The sequence below is a fragment of the Cetorhinus maximus genome, chromosome 1, assembly GCF_964194155.1.
Source record: "Cetorhinus maximus chromosome 1, sCetMax3.hap1.1, whole genome shotgun sequence".
NCBI classification, from domain to species: domain Eukaryota; kingdom Metazoa; phylum Chordata; class Chondrichthyes; order Lamniformes; family Cetorhinidae; genus Cetorhinus; species Cetorhinus maximus.
Window position 1 is genome coordinate 199,633,279 of NC_135879.1, and position 23,434 is coordinate 199,656,712.

Genomic DNA, 23,434 nt, shown 5'->3' on the forward strand with positions numbered 1-23,434 from the left:
TGAGACAGGTGGGAGTGAAGCCATGCCAGGACAAGACTATGCCGGAGCAACAATAGAGAATAGTGTGCTCAATTATGTCAAATGTCAGAAATTAAAGGGTATAGGCAGTAGTGACTTTTACCAGGACCATCTTGGTAGTGTGGGAAAAGTGGAAACCAAGCTGAAGAGATTCAAACGGCGTTCAGTGAAAGAGGTGTGAACGTACTGGGGAACTTTCTGCCTGTAAAATCTTAAGCTCCTTCAAGTTTCAAAAACCTTTTAGTGTAATCCAATAATTTATAACAAATTATTTCAAATTTCTGTAACAAATTCATATGGTCAGCAGTAAATTTCTTACCTGAGCCATCAGGTACAGTTAGATCAACACCATGGGTGAGCATCGCTCCCAAACATTCCACCTGTCCCTTTGTGGCTGCCAGGTGAAAGCTGGAGGAAAAACAGATTAAGTTTAAATAGTTATGATTGAGTTAGATGATGAAGGATTTCATCATTTCAGCATTTTTTACATTTACTTTTGAAGAATTTCTAGCACCCAAGGCATTCAAAGTTCTGAAGACCAAGTTTAGTCATAAGTTTAATATCTTAAATGATTAGATTCTTTTCTCTACAAACACAGCGAAAGGGAAGGAAAACATGGCTTGAATGATAGGTGAAGACTTGGTGATGGCTTTTTCTCAAGTATAGATACAAAAAATAGTTTAATCTTTTCCTTTTAAAACCATTGTGAATGGTTACTAATTATAGTTTGGCCATTTTTTTCACTGATTTAAAATCCCAGTTTTGGCTGTTTTTACATCTTCTCTTCCCCAGCCACCCATACCCATCACTGTAGACTCACTGTTGCTTCAAAGGGGGAAGGTATTTTAATTTTGCTTTTGTTCAAACTTCAAAATAAAACAACATTTTTTCCTGGATTTTTTATTTCAGTTGTTGAACTGCTCATAGCTCTCCTTTGGAGTTGCTGAATGAGTCCTCTGTTTTTACCGCTTCATTCTGCAATCCCCACTCCCCAAACATGCAGATATAAACTCTTCCCCTATGTCACTTACAACTGAACCTTTAAATTTCCAACTGTTTAGCCTTTGACCCTCCATTTGCTTCATACCTCTGCAACTGTCGATTGCTCCCTCCACCTTTGATACTCTTGGTCCCAGTAAACCCCTTACTTTCTCCTACCCTGGTCACTGCCCTGGTTTGGCTCTTCTCTTCACTACTTTAAGTCTAATGGTGCAGACTTGAATGTATCAAGCATAGAACTGGTTTAGGCATCCTTGTCGGGTCTGGTTGGATGTCATTGAGCACATTGAGCCCTGCTCCCCTCTGCCAAAACTGCATCCTGAGATTCAAATATAACATGTGGCTCCTTCTTCCAAGGCAAATTGTCTCTTTAAACCCTTCTCCCCTAACCTCATCAACAAGCGTGAGATCACTGACTTATTTGTCACCATGACTAAGACCATCTGTTCAGCTTCCTCCAATCTATCCACCTTCCCCTAAATCCACCAATTTGAAATTCAAATTTGTATAGAATTATATTGAATCTACAATACTAAAGTAGGCCATTCAGCGTGTTCAGATCATGCCAGCATTTATTCTCCACTCAAGCCTCTGCCCATCCTTCATCATCTAACTCAATCATAACTATTTATTCTCGTCTCCCTCATATTCTTACAATTTCCCCCAAATACTATTCACCGCAACCGTTTCCTGTGTCAGTGAGTATTCACATTCTCACCACTCCCTGGTTAAAGAGATTTCTTCTGAGTTCCCTATTTGAATTCTTGGAGACTATTTTACATTGATGGCCTCTAATTTTACTCTACCCTACAAGTGGAAATACTCTATGTCTATGCCATCAAAATAAGACAGTAAGATCATAAGAAATAGGAGCAAGAGTAGGCCATTCAGCCCTTTGAGCCTGCTCTACCATTCAGCAAGATCATGGCTGGTATGATTGTGGCCTCAACTCCACTTTCCTGCTTGCCCCTCAATAACTCTTGACTGACTTGTAGATCAAAAATCTGTTTAACTCAGCCTTGAATGTACTCAGTGACCCAGCTTCCACTGCTCAGTGGGGAAGAGAATTACAAAACACAAATGACCCTCAAAGAAGAAATCTTCTCAACTCTGTCTCAAGTGGGAAGGCCCTTATTTTTAAACTATGCCCCATAGTACTAGACTCCCCCACGAGGATAAACAACCTCTCAGCATCTAGCCTGTCAAGCCTCCTCAGGACCTTATACATTTCAATAAGATCAGCTTTCATTCTTCTAAACTCCGAAGGGTATAGGCCCAAATTGCTGAACCTTTCCTCATAGGAGAGCCCCTTTATCCCAGGAATCAGCCTACAGAACCTTCTCAATTGCTTCCAATGCAAGTATATCGCTCCTTAAGGAGACCAAATATATACACAATGCTCTATGTGTGGTCTCCCCAGTGCCCTGGACAGTTGTGGCAAGACTTCGCTATTTTTATGCTCCATTTCCCCTTGCAATAAATGTTAACATTCCATTTGCCTTCACAATTACTTGCTGTACCTGCACGTTAACTTATGTGATTCATATACAAGGGCACCCGGGTCCCTCCGTACTGCAGCAAGGTGCAATCTTTCAAATAATATTCTGTATTTCTATTCTTCCTGTCAGAGTGGACAACCTCATGTTTTCCCACATTATATGCCATCAGCCAAATTTTTGTCCACTCACTTAACCTCTCTATATCCTTTGCAGACTCTTTGCATCTCCTCACAATTTGCTTTCCGATCTATCTTTGTATCATCAGCAAATGTGGCTTCAATGCAAACAGTCTCTACATCCATGTCAATCATATAGATCATGGGCAGGATTTTGCCCTTGGTGGGGGTGCTCTGTGGGGGAGGTCGGGAAGCCGACTGCCACCCACGATCGGCTCCGCACCGTGATTTCATGCGGTCCGGCCAATTAAGGCCCACCCAGCAGCAACATGAGTGGCAGCTCTGAGTGCTGCCCGTTCGTGGATGAGGTTTCCTAAAAAATGTAAAGGTCGCTTGGCCTTTTCACCTGCCCGCCAACCAAAAAAAGTTTCAAAATCTTAAAGACTGTTTTTTTTGGTCATCCCCAAGGCCCAGCCTGTTCACACTTTCCTGACAGGAGAGAGTGCAAGATTATACCTACCTCATTTAACCATGAGACTACCTGATCTTTGGACCCATTACCACTAAACTGCTGACCACACACATTTCCTTCTGATTGCCATGCTAGCTTACATCATACTTGGATCTCTATCCTCAGGTAGTGTCTCCCTCTTTCAAAATCACTTTTATTAATCCCCTGCTCAAAAATCCATCCTTGACCCTTCCTTCCTCACCAACCACTGCCACACTACCATCTCCCTTTCCTCTCCAAAGTCTTTAGCCGGGATTTTCTCGTCCTGTCATGACTGGACCCGCTGCGGGGGATGCAGCGGACCAGCCAAAGGTCCATTGACTTTCGACAGGACCGGATGATTCAGCAGAGGGCGGGGCTGAGAAATCCCACCCTTTGAATGAGTTTTTACTTCCCAAATCTGTGCCATCCTTCCTGCAAATCCACGTTTGAAACTTTCCAATCAGTTCTCTGGTCACATGGTATTACCATGATGCATTGTCCCTCCTTGTCCTTCTCTATCCCCCTGCAGCCTTTGACACAGTCAACCAACCTGTCCTCCACCAATCCCAACAGCTTTCGAAAAGCTTCTAATAACCAATTCCCACTCTAGCCCTTTCTATATTTCCATTTTCTTCTGATTAGCATTTACATTCCTTCTTTTTAAAGCGCTTTACACTTTTGCTGCATAAGGGGCACCACAGAAATTTAATAAGTTGCAATAGGATAGTTTCTAGAGTTTGCCTGCTGCAAAGTGATATCAGCCAGTTTCAGTCCCTAATATTTACGATGAAGCCTGCCCAGTACCCTCATTGAAAATGAATAAATATGAAACAGATCTGCTCGAGGCTATCCTATCTATAAAATTGGATAGCCCTTTTATAAAAGCACATTATCACTCCATTTTCTCTCTCTTTAAGGTTTACAATCTGGAAAGGTGGCAGTTATCAGGACCTCATCAAAATATGTAAAATATTCTCTGCCACTGGCACTGCACCACACAGTATGTTCTTTTTAAGCTTCAAAATATTCAATTGCATAGCATCCACAAAAGGAATTCTGTAAATGATGAATTGAAGAAATGTTCGAAAGATCTTAGGTGTAATTTTTGCATATTTCGAATATACCAGGAATATATGACATCCACCCAGCCTTTTAATGCAAAAGATCTTACGGTAGCTTCAAAAGGCTCAACAATATTAAATCCAACAGTGAATTTTAAAAAAGAAAACTTAGCGATCAATAAATTAAGGGAAACATTTACAAGCTAATACTGAGAATATCTATTTTATGTCTTACTAGCTCTGGCCTCCGTATATATGAATACTCAAGATTCTAATAGAGTATTGCTTTTTAAAACAAGACACTATCCTATTAAGGTACTGAAGTAACTACCTGGTGCTACACTGTCCAATGCTGTCCTGGTCAAACCAACATTAAGAATAGATTATCCGATTATTATCACATTGCCCGGGATTTTCAGTGCCCGCCAGTGTCAGGCATGTTCGATGGCATGAGTGGACAATATGGCGCGGTCGCTTTCACGACAGCGTGAAACCAGTTCGCAATCGTCCGCTCAGCCAGCTGATGGCAGGCCGCGTTCTCCACCATCGGATGTCGGGAACCTTATTGTAATACATCAGCATATCATTATAAGGCCAGCCTGCCGGAATCATACCCACTCCGCTGGATCGTCCGCCCATGGCGGTGGGAAAACACGCCGGTGAAGAACATGTCTTGACAAGTGTGACGTGCAGAAGTTGGGACTTACCCACCAGGGCTTTGCTCGCATTGCAGACATCCGAGGGGCAGACGATGCTGGAGCCTGACACCAACGGCACACTGGAGCAACGTCCATGGCATGCTGGGTGGATTCTCATGGACATGGCTCTGCTGTGAGGCAGTGTGCGGAAGTTGGAAAGTCACTGCTGATGCTCACAACGGATGATGGTGGAGGGGGTAGGAGAGGAAGGGCTAGGATCGGCTGGGAGAGGAAGAGGTGTCAGGGGGATGAGGTTGGAGGGGGAATGAAGGTGTCAGGATGGGGTGAGTTTGGGAGGGGGGAATGAAGGTGTTGGGGGGAGGTTAGGGGATGAGGGAGAATGGGGGACGAAGGTGTAATGGGGGAGAAGGAGACAACTGGGACGGTAGGTGTAATGGGGGGGGGGGGGGGGGGAAGGTGCAAGGGATGGAGTGCAGAGAGGGGAGGGTGTCCAGGGGGAGGGAAAAGGTGCGGAGAGGGGCGGGTATGCAGGGGGAAGAAGGGGTGCTGAGAGGGGAGGGAGGAAAGGTGGAGGAAGGAGTAGGAGTGGAGGAAGGAGCCAGGAAGTGGGTAGGGGTAAAGCCGAAGGAATAAGTGAGGCTGCAGGAAGAGGTAAGGCTGGAGGAAGGAGTTGTGGTGAGGGGGACTAAGGGTGGCGGAAGAGGTAAGGGTGGAAGGAGTCAGGAAGGGGGAGGGACTAAGCAGGGTGGGATGGGATGCAGAGGGAGGGATGTGGAGGTGAATGTGCACGGGAGGGGTCGGATAGGTCCATGTCTGCCTCCTGGGGAGCGAACTGAGAGTGGGTTTGGAATGGAGGAAAGGTGAGAATGACCAAGGGCAGAGTGAGGCAGTAGGGTGAGAGGGTGAGGGTTCGACGGTAGTGATAGAAGGGACAGCGAGGGTGGTTGGTGGGGACTTGGAGGCAGACACTGACACTGGGGTGGGAAGGAGGTGGTCAGGGAGATGAATGTGGATGGGGGTGGGATTTTCGGAAAGGAAGGGAACGTACATGTTCACCTGGACATCCCTGAAGGAAAACGGTTGGGGATGGTAGGTAATGATGGGGAGGTGGAATGTGATGCTGGTGGGGAGGCATGGGGCAACTGTGATGGAGTAAAGGAAATGGGTGACTGGGGAAGGGTAAAGGACAGGGAAGCAAAAGTAAACCCGAATAAGCAACACGCTGTCCAAATTGAAAGTGAAACAAGAGTCGTGATAGGTGAAGTCAGGTGCTGCATGGGAATGTGATCAATGGGTGGGCGGAGGTGCAGGTCAGCTTAGATGGACAACTTAAAGAGAACCCCAGCAGGCAGCACTGAAAATGCTCAGGACATTGAGATAAGTGTGAAACGTGAAGGATCGCGTGCGTGGAGGAGTGCTTGCACGAGGCTCCAAAAGGCCCCGCCACACATGCACTTTTCCTTCCAGAATCACTTGTGGGCCTGCTGCTCCTTCTCCGGTGATGAGTCTTCTGGGCTGCCTATTTCCACCTCTTCAATGGAGGAGCTTCCTCTTGGCTGCAGATGAGGGCGTGGATGGAGCTGAGGGACTGACTAGTTCAGGGTGTCAGTCCCTTGGCAGAGCTCCCTGTGAACCAAAGTAGAGATAAGTAGTGCATAACAGCAGAGTCAGAGACAGCACTCTCAGTTGCGTTGAGAGAGGGATGATGTGGTGCGGGATCCTCAGGTGGGTGTTCACCACCGACTTCACCATTGCCGCAGACAGGGTCCACATCCTCACCATTCAGCATGATGGTACGCTCCTCAAAGTGAGTGAGGGGCCAAATGTGGGCAGTCCACCCGGTCTGGGACCTCTCCCTGCTGGTGCGAGCCAGCTTTTCCTGCATGGAAACAGATGGAGTGTGAGAACAGGACACATGGCACTGCATGGAATGTTTGTATGGACAGGAAGGAGGATGAGGGCTCCAGAGGATATGAGTCTGATGGAGGTGTGAGGGTCTGAGAGACAGTTAGTGGTGTTGACCCTTGAGGTGTGAGATGGGTTTGTCAGTGTGAATGTTAATAGCGATGAGAAGAGTGAGTTACCCTAGCGGAACGAATGAGACCATTCATCCTGTAGTGGTCCTGGGTGGCTGCCCTCTTTTGCAGGGCATTGGTGCCGATCGCTGTCTTCCAAGTCTGGTTGGTCACGCTGCTGCCCATCCTGCAGCCAGAGCGGGGGTAGAGGACATCCCGGCGGACCTCCATGGCATGCAAAAGGCACTCCAGTGACGTGTCGCTAAACCTGGGGGCTGCAGTCTTCTTGTCTTTCGACATCTTCCCTGCAGTAGTCGTGGCCTGGAAGCACTGAGATGTGTGCGTGTGGCTGCACTTTAATTAAGACGCCTGGTTTGATGAAGTGGCGCAGTGATGGAGGGTGGGCGAATGACAGCCTGCACGCCATGGAAGCAGCCTGTTTCCCAGGAATGCATTAATAATGTGGTGGGTTTGGAGCAATACGGTGTGAAAATCTGCCATCACAGCCGGTAAAACGACATTTTACTCACCCGCTACCCATACTTAGTGCAAATCTGGGACGATTCCGTTCATTATTATTCGTGGGACATGCTGTGCTCAAACTGGCTGCACTATTTCCCACATTACATCGATGACAGCACTTCAAAAGTACCTTCTTGGCTGTAAAGCACTTTGGAGCATCCTTAGGTCATGAAAGGTGCTATGTAAATGCAAGCTTTTAATATAATACTTTTAATATAATATACTAGAAGGAAAGGGGGGTCAACATAATATATTGCAAGAGATTTAGACTACATAGATGGAACTTCCAAAAAGCATGAACTGAACAAAACACTCACGTTTGCAAAATTTAGAGATTTACTACACATTTTATTACAAAGTTCTCAAACAATTCAGACATCAATTTTTCTTCATATAACCAATTTTTCCATAATTTGGCCCTAAATACTAACATGACCACATTTATGATAAGTCATCATAAATAATGTTTACATATTGGTGACATTTGTTTTTACTTTAGTAATTTCTGTAAGCTCCCACAACTTCCACAGAATTGAAAAACTACACCAGTCACATATTATTTCACTGGAAACATCTTTATTAACGTAACTCTGATTAAATGATAGCATCCATTTTGCTGGTTTACAGAAGCTGTGCACATTGAATCTTCCAAGAGGCATTACATTACTGGTAGTGGTTTAAAATTGGCACAGGGTTAGAGAAAATGTTCTGCAGTTCATCTGAATCCCATATGATTCTTCAAGTTTGTGGAAATGTTTTTCACCACTTGAGCAACCTAGCCCAATTCCACTCTCCTATTCATGCTTCAGCCCTCCTTTTTTTCTAAGGAACTATCTATCTTGTTTTAAAATTTGTGGACTATTTGAATTTGTCTTTCTAACCACCCTTTGCTGAGAATTATCTCTGCGATTGTCTTAAATGGGTGCACTTTCATTACCAAGTTGCCAGCCTGTGTAAACATTTACTATCTTGTTATAATCCTTCATAATCTTGAACACATCTGCCATGTGCCTTCATAATTACAGTGAAAACAAGCCTCAGCTTCAAGGCTTTCTTCAAAACAGTAACAACCGCCAACCTCCCATTTCCCCCAGACCCCTGTCAATATCTTTGCAAATCTACAATGCACCTTTTAATTTGCTCATATAACTTTTCTATTACAGAGTATCCAAAATCAAATGACCTTAGGGTTAGCCCTAGACATTCCTCAGCTACACAAGGAAATGATTGTGATCCACAGAGTCTGTTTTTAAAACACGTTTTTAAAGAATATGCAGCCCATAGAAGCGATAAAAATCGGCAGACCATACAAGTTATGCTGAATAACCGACAGAAATACTGGACCAGCACGTTTAGTGATGGAGGTTGTGTTTAACTCGGGTTCTTTACATGTCTTCACCAGGTAGGGCAGGAAGGAGATACTTTAGAAGACACACACAGAGACACACACATATTGGCAGGCCCACAGCCAAACAGTTTCTCTCAACTACCAAGACCATTGAGAACTTTGATTCCATGTCTGTAATGGCAGACATGGAATCCTAACAGCACTGTGGTGTACCTACACCATATCTCAAGGGCAACTATGGATGGGCAATAAATGCTGGCCCAGCCAGCGAAGCCCACATCCCATGAATGAATAATAAAAAAAAATACTGCTTGGGGGGGACTGGACTGAGAGAACTCAAATTCCTCAGTGGCAGTCAACAGTCAATTCCCACACTGATATTCTGCAGGGATGCCCCGCAGCTGGGACATCGCCGGAGGGAGGACAGAACTGGATATCTCTCAGAGAAACAACACATGTATTCAATTACCAAATTGGTCCATTCAAGAGTTTAAATACCAGTTAATGGGCAGAAGCTGGCAGCCATTGCAGAATCAGATGTAGTGCTAGTGATGGTAGATCATGTCATTGAAACTGCCTATGTAAAGATATTAAAATGGAATTTCTCTATTTAAACAACTGCCTGAGACAGTTTGTTGATTAAACCAAACAAATCATTCAAAATGCCTGTTGGAAAGATTTTTGCCTATAATTTCTTTCCCATTAACTTAGATTTATAACTAGCAGGGCTGCAGAACATTTGCGGTCAAATTAGTGTCCTTGTTGCATCAGTACTTCTTTAAATACAGGATGAGGTGTCAGCTGTGGCTCAGTTCATAGCACCCTCGCCTTTGAATCAGAGGGTTGTGGGTTCATGTCCCACTCCCGGAAAACCAAGAACTGTGATTGTACTCGAAAGAGTTGCAATCTGTGACTGTTGATAACTCGAAAGAGTTTAAATACAGGATTTCTAGTTCTTCTTTCACCAAAGATTGACAGAATTAAAACTTCTCACTCTAACAAAAGCCATATAAAGCTGTTGCCATCTAAAAACGGACCTAAGAATATAAATAAAAATTTTGTCATAAGACTGGCCTTGGGACTTGTCTATAGTAATAGAATGCTAAAGTCTAATTGGCAATTGAATAAAAGTTCTAATTCCTTGAAATGTGCCCATTATACTTTCAGCATCTATCATTGAAGAAAACTTCCTAACTACCAGTCTTGTTCCATGGTAAAGTCCTTGTTTAGGATTCAAGTTTCATAGCAACATAACTGCTCCTTCCTTGGGTCTAAATTTGAGCGGTGGCATGTCCATTTAAAAAAATTTATTTCTTCATTCATGGGGTGTGGGTATCGCTGGCTAAGCCTGCATTTATTGCCTATTCCCAACTGCCCTCAAGAAGGCAGTGGTGTGCTGCCATCTTGAACTGCTGCAGTCCCTGTGGTGTAGGTACAGCCACAGTGCGGCTAGGGAGGGAGTTCCAGGAATTTTACCCAACAACAGTGAAGGAATGACAATCTGGTTCCAAGTCAGAACGGTGAGTGGTTTGGAGGGGAAGTTTCAGGTGCTGGTGTTCCCATATATTTGCTGCCCTTGTCCTTTTAGGTGGTAAAGGTTGCAGGTTTGCAAGGTGCTGTCGAAGGAACCTTGGTGAGCTGCTGCAGTGTATCTTGTAGAGGGTACACACTGCTGCCATTGTGTGTCAGTGGTGGAGGGAGTGAATGTTTAATGTGGTGGCTAGGGTGCCAATCAAGTTAGCTTCTTTGTCCTGGATGGCATCAAGCTTCGAGTGTTGTTGGAGTTAAGACTGTTGTTACAACCAGGTGAGGAAAAGGGCAAGGACTCACCCTTTTTCCTACTCCTGAATGTGCCAATTTGGTGTGTGCACTTAATTGTTTACATGCTGATTGCACAGTTTCTTGATTTTAAACAAGATTTTATTAAGCTAAAAGCCTGCCCTTTTTAAAAAAGGTACATACATACACACACACACACACACACACACACACACACGTATAATTAAGTTGTGAAGAGGTCATAAGGAGTCTGCAAGGGGATATAGGTAGGTTAAGTGAGTGGGCAAAAAAATGACAGTATAATGTGGGAAAATGTGAACTTTGGCAAGAAGAATAGCATATTATTTAAATAGAGAGAGATTGCAGAATTCTGAGGTACAGAGTGATCTCAATGACCTGCTAAATGAATCACAAAAAGTTAGTATGTAAGGTACAGCAAATGATTAGGAGGTCAAATGTAACATTGTTGTTTTTTGCAAGAGGAATGGAATATAAAAGTAGGTATGTTTTGCGACAGTTGTAGAGGGTGTTGGTGGAATATTATGTACAGTATTTGTCTCCTTATTTGAGTGATGATATAAATGCACTAGAAGTAGTTCATAGGAGGCTCACTCAACTGATACCTGGGATGGAGATGTTATCTAACATGGAAAGATTGGAGAGGTTCGGCCTGTTTCCACCGGAGTTTAGAAGGTTGAGAGGTGATCTTACAGAAACATATAAGATCCTGAGGGGACGTGACAGAGTGGATGCTGAAAGGATGATTCCCCTCGTGGGAGAGACTAGAACTAGGGGACACAAAAAATAAGGGGTCATTTAAGACAGATGAGGAGAATTTTGTTCTCTCAGAGGGACATGAGTCATTGGAACACTCTTCCCTAGAGAGTGGTGGAGGCAGGGTCATTAGATATTTTTAAGGTAGAGGCAGATAGATTTTTGACTAACAAGGGAGTCAAAGGATATCGGGAGTAGATGGGAATGTGAGGTTGAGGCCACTATCAGATCAGCCATGATCGCATTGAATGGTGGAGCAGGCTCAAGGGGCCAAAAAAGCTACCCCTGCTCCTAATTTGTATGTTCATATATTCAACTCCAATGGGTATAGGCCCAACCTTTCCCCATAAGACAACTCCTTCATCCCAAGAATCAGTCAGGTCAACATTCTCTGAACTGCTTCGAATGCAATTATATCTTCTCTTAAATGAGGAGACCCAAACTGTGCTCCAGATGTGGTCTAACTAAAGCTCTATTCAGCCACAGCAACCTTTCACTACTTCTATACTCGATTCTCCTTAAAATAAATGCAAACTTTCCATTGGTCTTCCTAATCACTTGTTCTACCTGCATACTAACTTCTTGTGATTCATGCACCAGGACATGCAGATCGCTATGTACCTCAGAGCTCTGTGGTCTCACTCCCTTAAAATAATATGCTGCTTTTCCATTCTTACTACCAAAGTCAAGTTCACATTCTCCCACATTATACTCCACCTGTCAACTGTTGGCCACTCATTTAACCTATCTAAATCATTTTGTAGACTTTATGTCCTTTTAACAACTTGCTTTAAGCACCATACATTTGGTCCCTTTATCCAAGTCTTTAAAAAGATTGTAAATAGCTGAGGCCCCAGCGCGGATCCCAGTTAAAGTCTCAAAAAATAGATGAACCGGACGGACCACCCGGCATCGACCTGGGTACTGGAAACGACAATGGCAAACTCAGCCCTGTTGACCCTGCAAAGTCCTCTTTATTAACATCTGGGGGTTAGTGCCAAAACTGGGACAGCTGTTTCACAGACTAGTCAAGCAACAGCCTGACATGGTCATCCTCACGAAATCATAGCTTACAGATCATGTCCCAGACACCGCCATTTACCAAAACATTTTCCTAGTGATTGTAATTGTTTTAAGTTCCTCTCTCCCTTTTATCTCTTAATTTTCAACTATTCTTGGGACTTTTTTTGTGTCTTCTACAGTGAGGGCAGACACAAAATGTCAACACTTCTACCATTTCCTTATTTCCCATTATTAATTTACCAGTTTCACCTGCTAAGGGACCAATACTTACTTTACTTACTCTTTTCTCCTTTTTAAATATGTGTAGAAACTCTTACTATTTGTTTTTATATTTCTAGTCAGCTTTCTCTCACACTCTAATTGCTCTCTTTTTTTTGTCATTCTTTGCTAGTTTCTAAAATCAGTCCAATCTTCTGACCTACCACTAATCTTCACAGTATTATACAATTTTTCTTTCTATTTTATACTATTCTTAAATTTCTTAGTCAGACACCGATGGTGCATCCTTCTCAGGATGTTTCTTTTACAATGGGATTTATTTTTGTTGAGAGTTATAAAATATCTCTTTAAATATTTGCCAGTTTCTCTACTGTCCTACCTTTTAACTTATTTTCCAGGTTCGCTTTAGCCAACTCTGTCCTCATGCCCTTGTCATTGCCTTTATTAAGGTTAAGACACTAGTCCGAGACCCACACCCCTCATCCTCAAACTGAGTGTGCAATTTTATGTACAAATGACTTCTTACCGTTGCTATTTCTCATCGCTACTCAAACTCATTCTACATCTTGATCTTCTGAATTAGGATAATCGCTCACTACTATATTAGTGTTATTCTTAATTAGCAGAGCTATACCACTGCATTTTCCTAGCTTCCGGTCCTTCCAAAATGTCAAATACCCTTGAATATTTATATATAATAAATGACCATTAGGTCATACATATTTATTTCTATTTTTTGCTATCAATTTATCCGTTTTGTTATGAATGCTACGCACAGTCAGATACATGGGGCAGGATTTTCTGCCTGCCGGGCGGGCGGGCCCGATCCAATCTCCAGCGGGCGGGGAGCCGATCCCCGCCGGAGAAGTGGGCCCCACCGCCATTTTACATGGGCGGGCCAATTAAGGCCCGCCGAGCGTGACATCCGGCGGGAAGCACTATGTGCTTCCTGTGCGGGCGGGGGTGTTCCCCAAAAGTGAGTGTGTGCTCTTTCGCGCGTGCACACGAAAGAGTGCACATCTCCACGAGGCTAAGTGCTGCCTCAGGGAGATCGCTGACACTTTTAAAAGCATTAAAAGATAGAAAAACAAAAATCCTTAACATGTCCCCCTCATGTGATAATCTCACATGAGATGGGACATGTTCATAAATTACACTAAAACTTTATTAAACTTTTAAAATCCCTACATGAAACCTAATCCCGCCGGTGGATGAGGTTTCATGTTTTTTCTATATGCCGCCGAGGCTCCTGGCCTGCCCGCCAACCTTAAGGTTGGACGGGCAGGTCCTTTAATTGTTTCAATAATCCTGTCAATGGCCTCAACTGGCCATTTTGTTGGGCCCGCAGCTGATTTTGCTGCGCCCCCGCCTTCCTGAAAATTTAACCGGGGCGGGATGATGACGGGGGATCCCAACGTCATCCTGCGTCATTTTACGCGTCGGCAAGCGGGCCCCGCCCCCTGCTCACCAACGGCAAAATTCAGCCCAGAGTCTTTAATTCTGTCTTTTTACCATTCTTGAAAACTCTGGCCTTATTTTCTGCTGCACTCTTAAGTTTGTAGGCTCTGTTCCTTCCTGCTACATATTGGTTATCATTACCTATATCTATACCTTGCCCTTTTCTCTTAATTTCATCAAGATAGATAGAGAACGGTTAATAAAGTATACAGTATCCTAGGCTTTATTAATAGGGGCTTAGAATATACGAGTAAAGAGGTTATGTTAAACTTGTATAAGGCACCAGTTCGGCCTCAACTGGAGTGTTGTGCCACTTTAGGAAGCATGTGAAGGCATTGGAGAGAGTGCAGAAAAGATTCATGAGAATGGTGAAGATAGAATGGAGAAGTTAAGACTGTTTTCCTTGAAGAGAAGGCTAAGGGGAGATTTGATAGAGGTATTCAAAATTATGGGCTGGGGGGGGAGGGGTCTGTACAGAGTAGATGGGGAGAAACTGTTCCCACTCATGAAAGGATTGAGAATGAGGGGGCACAGTAACCGAAAAAAGAAGCAAAAGTGATACGAGGAAAAACTTTTTCATGCAACAAGCGATTAAGGTCTAAATACACTGCCTGAGAATGTGATGAAAGCAGGTTCAGTCAGACCTTTCAAAAGGGAATTAGACTGTTATCTGAAAAGGAAGAATGTGTAAGGTTATAGGGAAAAGGCAGGTGAGTGACACTCAGTGAAATGCTCATTTGGAGAGCTAGTGTAGACACAATGGGACAAATGGCCTCCTTCTGCGCTGTAACGATTCTGTTTTTCTGTGACATCTGAACAAGAAGTGTTATACTGATTTCTATTTAATTTCATTCACTGGCTAAGAGATCACCTCCATTAAAAGGTACTTACATGAAAGCTCAATTGGCTAAAGATACAGCTAAATAGCAATTTCCTCAGTCAATAGGTTGAACTCAAACAGTTCAAATGTTACTGGCAAATTGAAGAATGTACCTTTACATTAATAAGTCTAACTTCATCTCTCTGATATTGGACAGGTTATGGCACTAAATTTTGAACAAATTGCATTTATATAGAGCCTTTAACATAGTAAAACATTCTAAGGCTCTCCGCAGAAGCATAATCTGACGAAAATTAACTTTTAACTAAAGGAAGAATATTAGATGTGATAGCAAAAAGCTTGATAAAAGAAGTGAATTTCAAGGAGGGTTTTAAAGGACAGCAGCATTAAGGAGGGATTTAGGGGCAAACTCTAGAGCATAGGAGTCTACACACCCATCTTTCATCATAATCCTTGATTCTTTTATTTTCAGAAATGCATTCAATTGTCTTGAAACCCATAACACTGTCCTCTTCAACAATATTTTGATAATGCATTCCTATTCACTCACTATCAAATGAATAAGAGCATTCTGCCTGACTTCCTTAATTTAATTCTTAAGGTTTTGAAAGCTCCTGCAGTAAACTACTTGCCCATAGCAAATTTGTCAGTCTCAATCTTAAAAGCATTAATTAGATCTCCTTAAAGTCTCTAATTCTCCAAAGAAAACAAGGTTAGCCTCATCAAGCTTTCCACATAATTAAACATTCCTGACGCTCAGAATAATCTTTTTTGTTCATTTCTAGGCCCTCTCTCATGGGCAATAATAGTCTTATAAATAGAAGAAATGAGAAGAGCATATAATACAGTACAGGTATGTATTTACTTATGTAGCAATAATGCAAGCCCTTTAAATTTGTACTCTCTCTGCTAATGCAATCTTGTACCTTTTTTATTACTGCAACCAAACAATGTGCTAATGATAATGATATTAAAAATTTATCCGCTACGATCATTATTTTTTGGTGATCAGTATTACTGTCATTGTTCCTCGCCACCATGTTAATTATTTCACATCCATCCAGAAAAGGGTTTTATCTGCCACCTACTGGCCCATTTATCAAAAGGATCTGCCTCTTTCTGAATCCAGTTATATTGTTCTTTATTATTTGCCCAAAATTATTTTGGCATAAAGCAAACATGGAGATTTTGCTTACCACATCCTCATCTAAATCAGTAATACATTAAAAAAGCAAGGATCCCAAACATTTGGGGTGCCCTGCACATAACCTAATTTACATTTATAATTACACTCTGCTTTTTTGTGAACAATTTTCAATGCAACATTACACTTCCTACTCAATGGCCTTTAACTTTACTCTGACCAAAAGCTTGCAGCAAATCCAAATCCCCAATATTAACTAGAATTCCCAGAGTGTCTTGGAAAAGCTACTGGATAATTAGATTCAGAGCTGGTTGTCTGTTGCACTCAAAGGCAGCTACACTGGACAAGTACTTCTCCTTTCATCTGCCCCATTCCCAAAGGGAACATTGCCATAGGAAGTCATGTAGTTCCAATGCAGAGTTTACATGGCTTTGTTGCTTCTGTCTACTGGCTGTGAACAGTGGTGGCTTCCTGAGTATAAACATATGTGGCTGAGATTTGACCACTAGTCTGATCAAAGTTCAGTCTTTACATTTAAAAAAAAAAATATTTTTGAGTGTTGTGCACACTTAACCCATATTGCCAGGCTTCTCTTAGCAAATGTTGATGTATTTACTCAATGAAGCTTACAATACTGCAACAATAATGGGATTACTTACATTGAGAGATTTCACTTAAAAAAATATTTTATTATGTCTTTTGTAGTTTTAATGCATTACACATCAGTGGAAACTTACTAATAAAGTTAGAAAGTACCAGTTTAAGCCACATCAGTCTGCCAAGAGTATCAAATGCATTGACAGTCCTCAAAGTTATGTAGCTGCCTTAATGTATTCCATATTATCACAACCTATATTTTCAAAGGATGAAAAAGTTTGAATACATACTTTATAGAAGCCACAACACGTATTTTACTCAATGCTAGTTTAGAGCTACTAATGTTCAATATGAATACTAAGAATCAAATACCACGTTGTTAAGTGAAATGCGGTAGGTTTAGACTCATAAGAGCCAAGGCTGATTTTAAAAAAGCGTTTTCTTCATTGAGCATCCTTAGTTAAGTGTCATGATCCATAGTGCAGGACACAATAAAAAGTTGGTAGCTAATGCCAAGCTTAGGATTTAAAAATTGTAGAAGAAAATAAATACAGCAGAAGAGTTAAGAAAGTTTGATTGTTCTTAAATCTTGAAAAATATTAGAGAGGGAGGATTGTAAGAGAATAGCAGCTGCGGTGGAGCAAAGGGAGTTAGATGTGGATGTACTAAATCATCAAAAAGTGCACTAGTACAAAAAGTAACCCCAAAAAACTGAAGGAATGTTGGCCTTTGTATTCCTGCTCCCTTGAGATAAAGTGGAGAAAGTGGTTCTTCACTTGTGCATAGACACATAATTGAGGCTGGGGCTTCACTACAGTAATGCTGCATTGTTTGAAGTGCTGTCTTTCAGATGCTTTCAAACCAACGCCCCATCTATTTGTCTTAGTTTTAAGAAGGGGCAGGGGAGTTCTCCCAGTTTCTGGGCCAACATTTATCCCTCCATCAATAGCTAAAACAAATATGATCATTTATTTCACTGCATTGTTTGTGGAACCTTGTTGTACAGAAATTGGCTTCCATGTTTCCTACATTACAACGGTGACAACACACTTCCTAAGTACTTCATTGCCTGTAATGCGCGATAGGACATCCTGAGATCATAATAGGTGTGAAACAAATTTGAGTTTTTCTTTCTTTGTACATAAAAGGGGCTTTGGAATGACACAAATGTAGACTATAGTTCATTTGCTAGGGTTTTTCAAAAATTTCCATCTGATTAACACCTTATTCTATTTGACGGTGCCCTGTTCAAGGTAGCTTCTGCCTGTATGTTTAGCTTAATTTTCCACATGTCTCAAATTGTATTACAAAAACTATATTGGTTGTATATTAAAAGAAGCTTGCTTGATTTGGAACTAAAAGCAGCATGAAGGCAATAACTGGAAATAGCTGGCACTTTTGTCACTAAAATTTGGCATTGTGTTTGCTGAGAATTGTTTTGGGAGCAGAAATAGAAAAGTTCAGCAACACAAGTAGGAAATTCAAAGTCTAAAAACCAGGAAAGAAAATATAAAAGGAGAGACAGGCACACATGCAAAAGTCATGCACAAGAATATCAAGGAAAAGGCACCAGTGGTTGAAATAAAGATGAAATGGGGAAAAAAAACCTATTAAAGACCAATCACAATGGAAGTATTAATTCTTTATTTGCATGCAAATAAAGAGTTCATGTTCTTTTGCTGGCTGTGGCTTTAAAATTATAAACATACAGCAGCTTCATGAAAGAACAACATTAAGCAATGAAAGGAAGAATCATGGAACAGTTACCCTATAGAAGGAGGCCATTCAGCTAGTCCCGCTCCCCCACCTTTTCCCCATAGCCCTGAAAATTTTCTCTCTTCAGGTAATTACCCAATTCCCTTTCGAAAGCCATGATTGAATCTGCCACCACCACACAGTCAGTGCATTCCAGATTCTCACCGCTCGGTGCACAAAAAAGTTTTTCCTCAAGTTGCCTTTGGTTCTTCTGTCATTCACCTTAAGTTGGTGTCCTTTGGTTCTTGACCCTTTCATCAATGGGAACAGTTCTTCCTATCTATTCTGTCCCCTCATGATTTTGAACACCTTTATCAAATCTCCTCTCAAGCTTCTGTTCTTAGAACAGTCCCAACTATTCCAATCTATCCTCATAACTGAAGTCCTCTAGTAAATCCTTTCTGCACCCTCTTCAAAGCCTTCACATCCTTCCTAAGTGTGGTGTCCAGAATTGGACACAATACTCCAGAGACAACCAAACCAATGTGGTGGAAACGTCAAAAAAGATAGAGCCTTGGGAAATAAAACAGCTGAGAACGCAAAAAGTTAACCGTGGAATAAAAGATAATGGGAAAGAAGAAAGAAAAAGCCAAGACTGAAATAGGAAAATTAATCTCTCCTACAGCTACAAGTTCGACAGATATCAAATCAGAAAATGTATGCTTGTAATTTAGTTGCAGAACAAATCTTAATTTTATTTGACAGCAAAATGTTGTGGATGTTGGAGATCTGAAATAAAAACGAAAAGTGCTGGAAAAATTCAGCAGGTCCGGCAGCATCTGTGGAGATAGAAACAGAGTTAACGCTTCAAGGCCAATATGATTCTTCTTCGGAACTGAAGATGAGTTCAAAGAAGAGTCATATTGGACTTGAAACGTTAACTGGGGAATGGGGAAACTTTGTGATACTATCCTAAGTTTTTCTTTCACATGTTTGAACAAATGGCCCTGTGCCCCATGTTGCAATTTAAAGTAAACTTTAAAACTTAACACTAAAAAAATACCGTTTACCATTATGTACCTTCTAAGATCACTGCTTAGGCACCAAGGGGAATTTAATGGGCACCCTCCTCCCTCCACCACCCCAGAGGTGGGGGAGGGGCAAGTGTGGGTGCGGGAGGAAGCGGAGGGTGGCATTTGATCAGGCAAGAGGGTGCGAGGTGGGGACCCCACCTCCTCCCACCAAGTATCGCCAGGACAGGGATTTGCAAACATGGCCTTCCTGCCCCGATGCCAATTGAAGCCCTTAAGTGGGCAATTAATGCCCACTCAAAGGCCTCATCTGCTGCCACAGGTATTGCACCAAGTGGGGAAACCTTGTGGCCTAGTGGGGGGATCCCTCACTCAAAGGCATTGGGTGCCTGATCGAGGGACCCAGCATTAGAAGGGGGGATGTCCGCTGAGAGCCACCCCTCTGCCCCTTCCTCAGACCCCCTCCCAGCAACGCCCTTCCCACCCTCACTTACCTTTTTCCATGTATCCAACGATGATGCCTTGTGAAGACCCTAATGTATTATTGGCAGCAGCCACCTCTCTCGGTGTCACTGCCAGTAATGGACAGCTGCCAGCCGCTGACAGCTCTCAGGGGTGGGGGTTTCCACCCTACCAGGTGAAGTCCTGGAATTAAATGTCCCCCATGGAGCCTGGAGCCCAGACAGCAGGGTTTCCTGCCATTAATTAGGGACTTAATTCCCTCAATGTTCTAGATGAAGGAGTCGGCATAGGGGCCACAGGTTTTGGTGCCAAACATTAGGCCCTCCATCACCCTCATTAAATTCCACCCCTACTTTCATGATTGAAAAGCCTGTTTCTCCAGCATTTCCTCACAACTCAAATCTCTAACATTAGGCATCTGCTCTGTGGCTCATGCTATATTGCCTCCAATACTTAAATGTCTCTTTATACCTTGATGACCAGAATTGGACACAATACATAACCTGTGGTCTATATTTGATTACTCCTTGTTTACATAAGAACTAGGAGCAGGAGTAGGCAATTCAGCCCCTCGAGCCTGCCCTGCCATTCATTACAATCATGGATGATCTCATTTCAACCTCCAATTTCCCGCCCTCTCCCCATAACCTTTCAACCTGTTACTAATTAAAAATCTGTCTATCTCCTCCGTAAATTTATTCAGCATCCCAGCATCACTGCACTCTGAGGTAGTGAATTCCAGAGATTCATGAGCCTTTGAAAAAAGTAATTCCTCCTCATCTCTGATTTAAATCTACCACCCCTTAGCCTAAAACTATGGCCTCTCATTCTAGAATGCCCCACAAGGGGAAACATCCGCTCCACGTCTACTTTGTCTATGCCCTTTAGCATCTTATATACCTCAATTAGGTCTCCTCTCATCCTTCTAAACTCTAGTGAGCATAGGCCTAAACTGCTCAATCCATCCTCATAAGACAAGCTCCACATCTCTGGAATCAATCTAGTGAACCTCCTCTGAACCGCCTCCAATGCAACTACATCCTTCCTTAAGTAAGGGGACCAAAACTGTGCACAGTGCTCCAGGTGCAGTCTCACCAATGCCTTGAACAGTTGCAACAACACTTCCCTATTTTTATACTCTATTCCTTTAGCAATAAATGCAAAAATTCCATTTTCCTTATTACCTGCTGTACCTGCATACTAGCTTTCAGCAATTCATGCACGAGGACACCCAGATCCCTCTGCACTGAAGCATTCTGAAGTTTCTCTCCATTTAAATAATAAGTCGCCTTTTTATTCTTCCAACCAAAAAGGATAACCTCACACTATCCACATTAAACTCCATCTGCCAAATTTTGGCCCATTCACCTAACCTGTCCCTATTCATTTGTAAATTTCTTATTTCTTCATTGCAACTTACTTTCCTACCTATTTTGGCATCATCTGCAAATTTAGCTATAGTACCTTCTATCCCTGAATCTAAGTCATTAATATAGATTGTAAATCGTTGGGGCCCAAGGACTGAACTCTGTGACACCCCACTAGTTACAGCTTGCCATCCAGAAAAATACCCATTTATCCTCTCTGCTTTCTGTTGGTTAGCCAATCCTCTATCCAAGCTAACATATTACCCCTAACTCCGTGCGATCTTATCTTGTGTAATTATCTTTTGTGCAGTACCTTATCAAAGGCCTTCTGGAAGTCCAGATGTACTACATCTACAAGCCCCCCCATTATCCACTTTGCTTGTCACATCTTCAAAGAACTCTAGCAAATTAATCAAACACGATCTTTAGCTAAGTCATGTATTATGAACACAAGGTTTTATAACATTGTTATGTTTTAAACTGTCTCATTTTATTGAAGATAAAATGGGTTCGCAGAGAGGTGCTCGTGAGCTATTAGTTCTGCCCAGTGATAAGCCCATGTGATTTGGTTGCCATGGGAACAGACCTTACTGAAAGCAAGGTGTCAATTTTTAACACCTGGAGACAAAGGAAAAGGCAGCTGGCCTTAATGCTGCCAAACATCTGACTCAACAGACAGCGAAACAGCAGCTAATATGAACAGCAGAGGGAAAAAGGATGCTCTCTGTTAGCCACCAAGCAAGATGCTGGTGGGAGCTCATTCTCTGGTCAAAGAGATAGGACCAATGGAGATTTAAGGATACTGGAAGATTCGCCCTGGCGTGGCTGGGCGAAGGTGTCACTGGAGTGGGCCTTACTGCAGGAAGACAGTTTGGGAATTCTCAGAAGACCGACACTGGACATTATGACTCAGCTCCAAAAGCTATATTTGTATAAAGAATTCATAAAATGTCATGCATGGAGACGTCATACAGAAATAAATCCACTGAAACCATGGAGGTAAAGCCAATTGAAGACAAGTTATTTTGATCAAATTATCTTTAACATAGAGTTTGCCAGTTTTAAAGGGAACATTTACAGCTTCAAGTTTACAAACATTCTCCAAAAGAGAGTAGGTGCCCAAAAGACGTAGAAATTATAGCTAATGGTCAAACAGTGGGAAGAAGAGTCATACGGGCTTGAAACGTTAACTCTGTCTTTCTCTCCACAGCTGCTGTCAGACCTGCTAAGTTTTTCCAGCAATTTTTGTTCTTGCTTCTGGATTCAAGTTCTGTTCCAGATCTGCTCAATGTGCACCTCATCCCCTTTGAAAAACAGTTGAGGATGTTCCTTTAATGAGCAGAACTACATGCATGTAATTATCTTCCTTCAGTAGTTGAAGATAAGTCAGCAAGGTTAACCAAGATTTGAAATTCAATATACATAAAATATTATAAAAAATAATTTCACATCATTAAAATAGTGTATAGTGGAACCAGAGGCTCTGAAATCTCAGTAAGCCATATTGACTGCCACTATTAAGGTGTCAGCCTTTATTCAGTGGTAATACACCCATCTCTGGGTTAGAAACTCACGGCTTTGTGCTCCACTTTGGGGAACGTGAATGTATGATCTAGGCTGACAATTTAGTACCACACTGAGGGAGTGCTGCACTGTTGAAGATGACATCTTTTGGGTAAGATGATAAACCAAGGCCCCATCTGGCAACTCAGGCAGAAACAAAGGATTCCATGGCACTTAATGAAGAATAGTGGGGGAGTTCTCCCTGATGTCCTGGCTATTAATTATCCCCATCATCCCCAGCAACATCATTAAAACAAGTCATCTTGTTGCTGTGGGGTCTTACTGTAAGCAAATTGGTTGTCACATTTCCTGACATTACAGGAAACATGACATGACATGTGTGCCTCTTTGGCTGGAAAGCACGTTGGGTGCTGGGGTTGTGAAAGGCAATAAATAAATGCAAGTTCTTTTTTGACTGTATCTTACATTATTAAATCTTATTGCTTCAAAATGCATAGTTTTTTAAAAGAAAATACAATAAATAAATAAACTCCCAACACCTAACAATAATCAAAATAACCTCCCAATTGCACTTTTGGATCAAGCCCTCACACTTAGCCTGCAGCTTAAGTTCACCATCTTGATGTGAATTTGATGTAAAGAGAACAACTACCTAACTCCCTCAAACTGCAACTACCCATTAATCAGATGCTGATACTGCACCTTAGTTTAGCATGCATCGACCTTGGAGTTACACAGTCCAGTGGTATGAAAATGATTACGGCAATAAGATTCATTAAAGATTAACCTT

The 23,434-nt window shown here is 42.2% G+C and overlaps 1 protein-coding gene across 5 annotated transcripts in view; it reads right to left on the reverse strand.

Moving 5' to 3' along the window:
* The window catches only part of rai14 (retinoic acid induced 14), a 249,163-nt gene that overhangs the window by 88,548 nt on the left and 137,181 nt on the right, over positions 1 to 23,434 (reverse strand). For all 5 annotated transcript variants that reach the window (XM_078551693.1, XM_078551675.1, XM_078551684.1 and 2 more), the window contains exon 4: positions 338 to 426. In XM_078551693.1, coding sequence (XP_078407819.1) covers positions 338 to 426 — 89 coding nt within the window. The remainder of the gene's footprint in view (positions 1 to 337; positions 427 to 23,434) is intronic.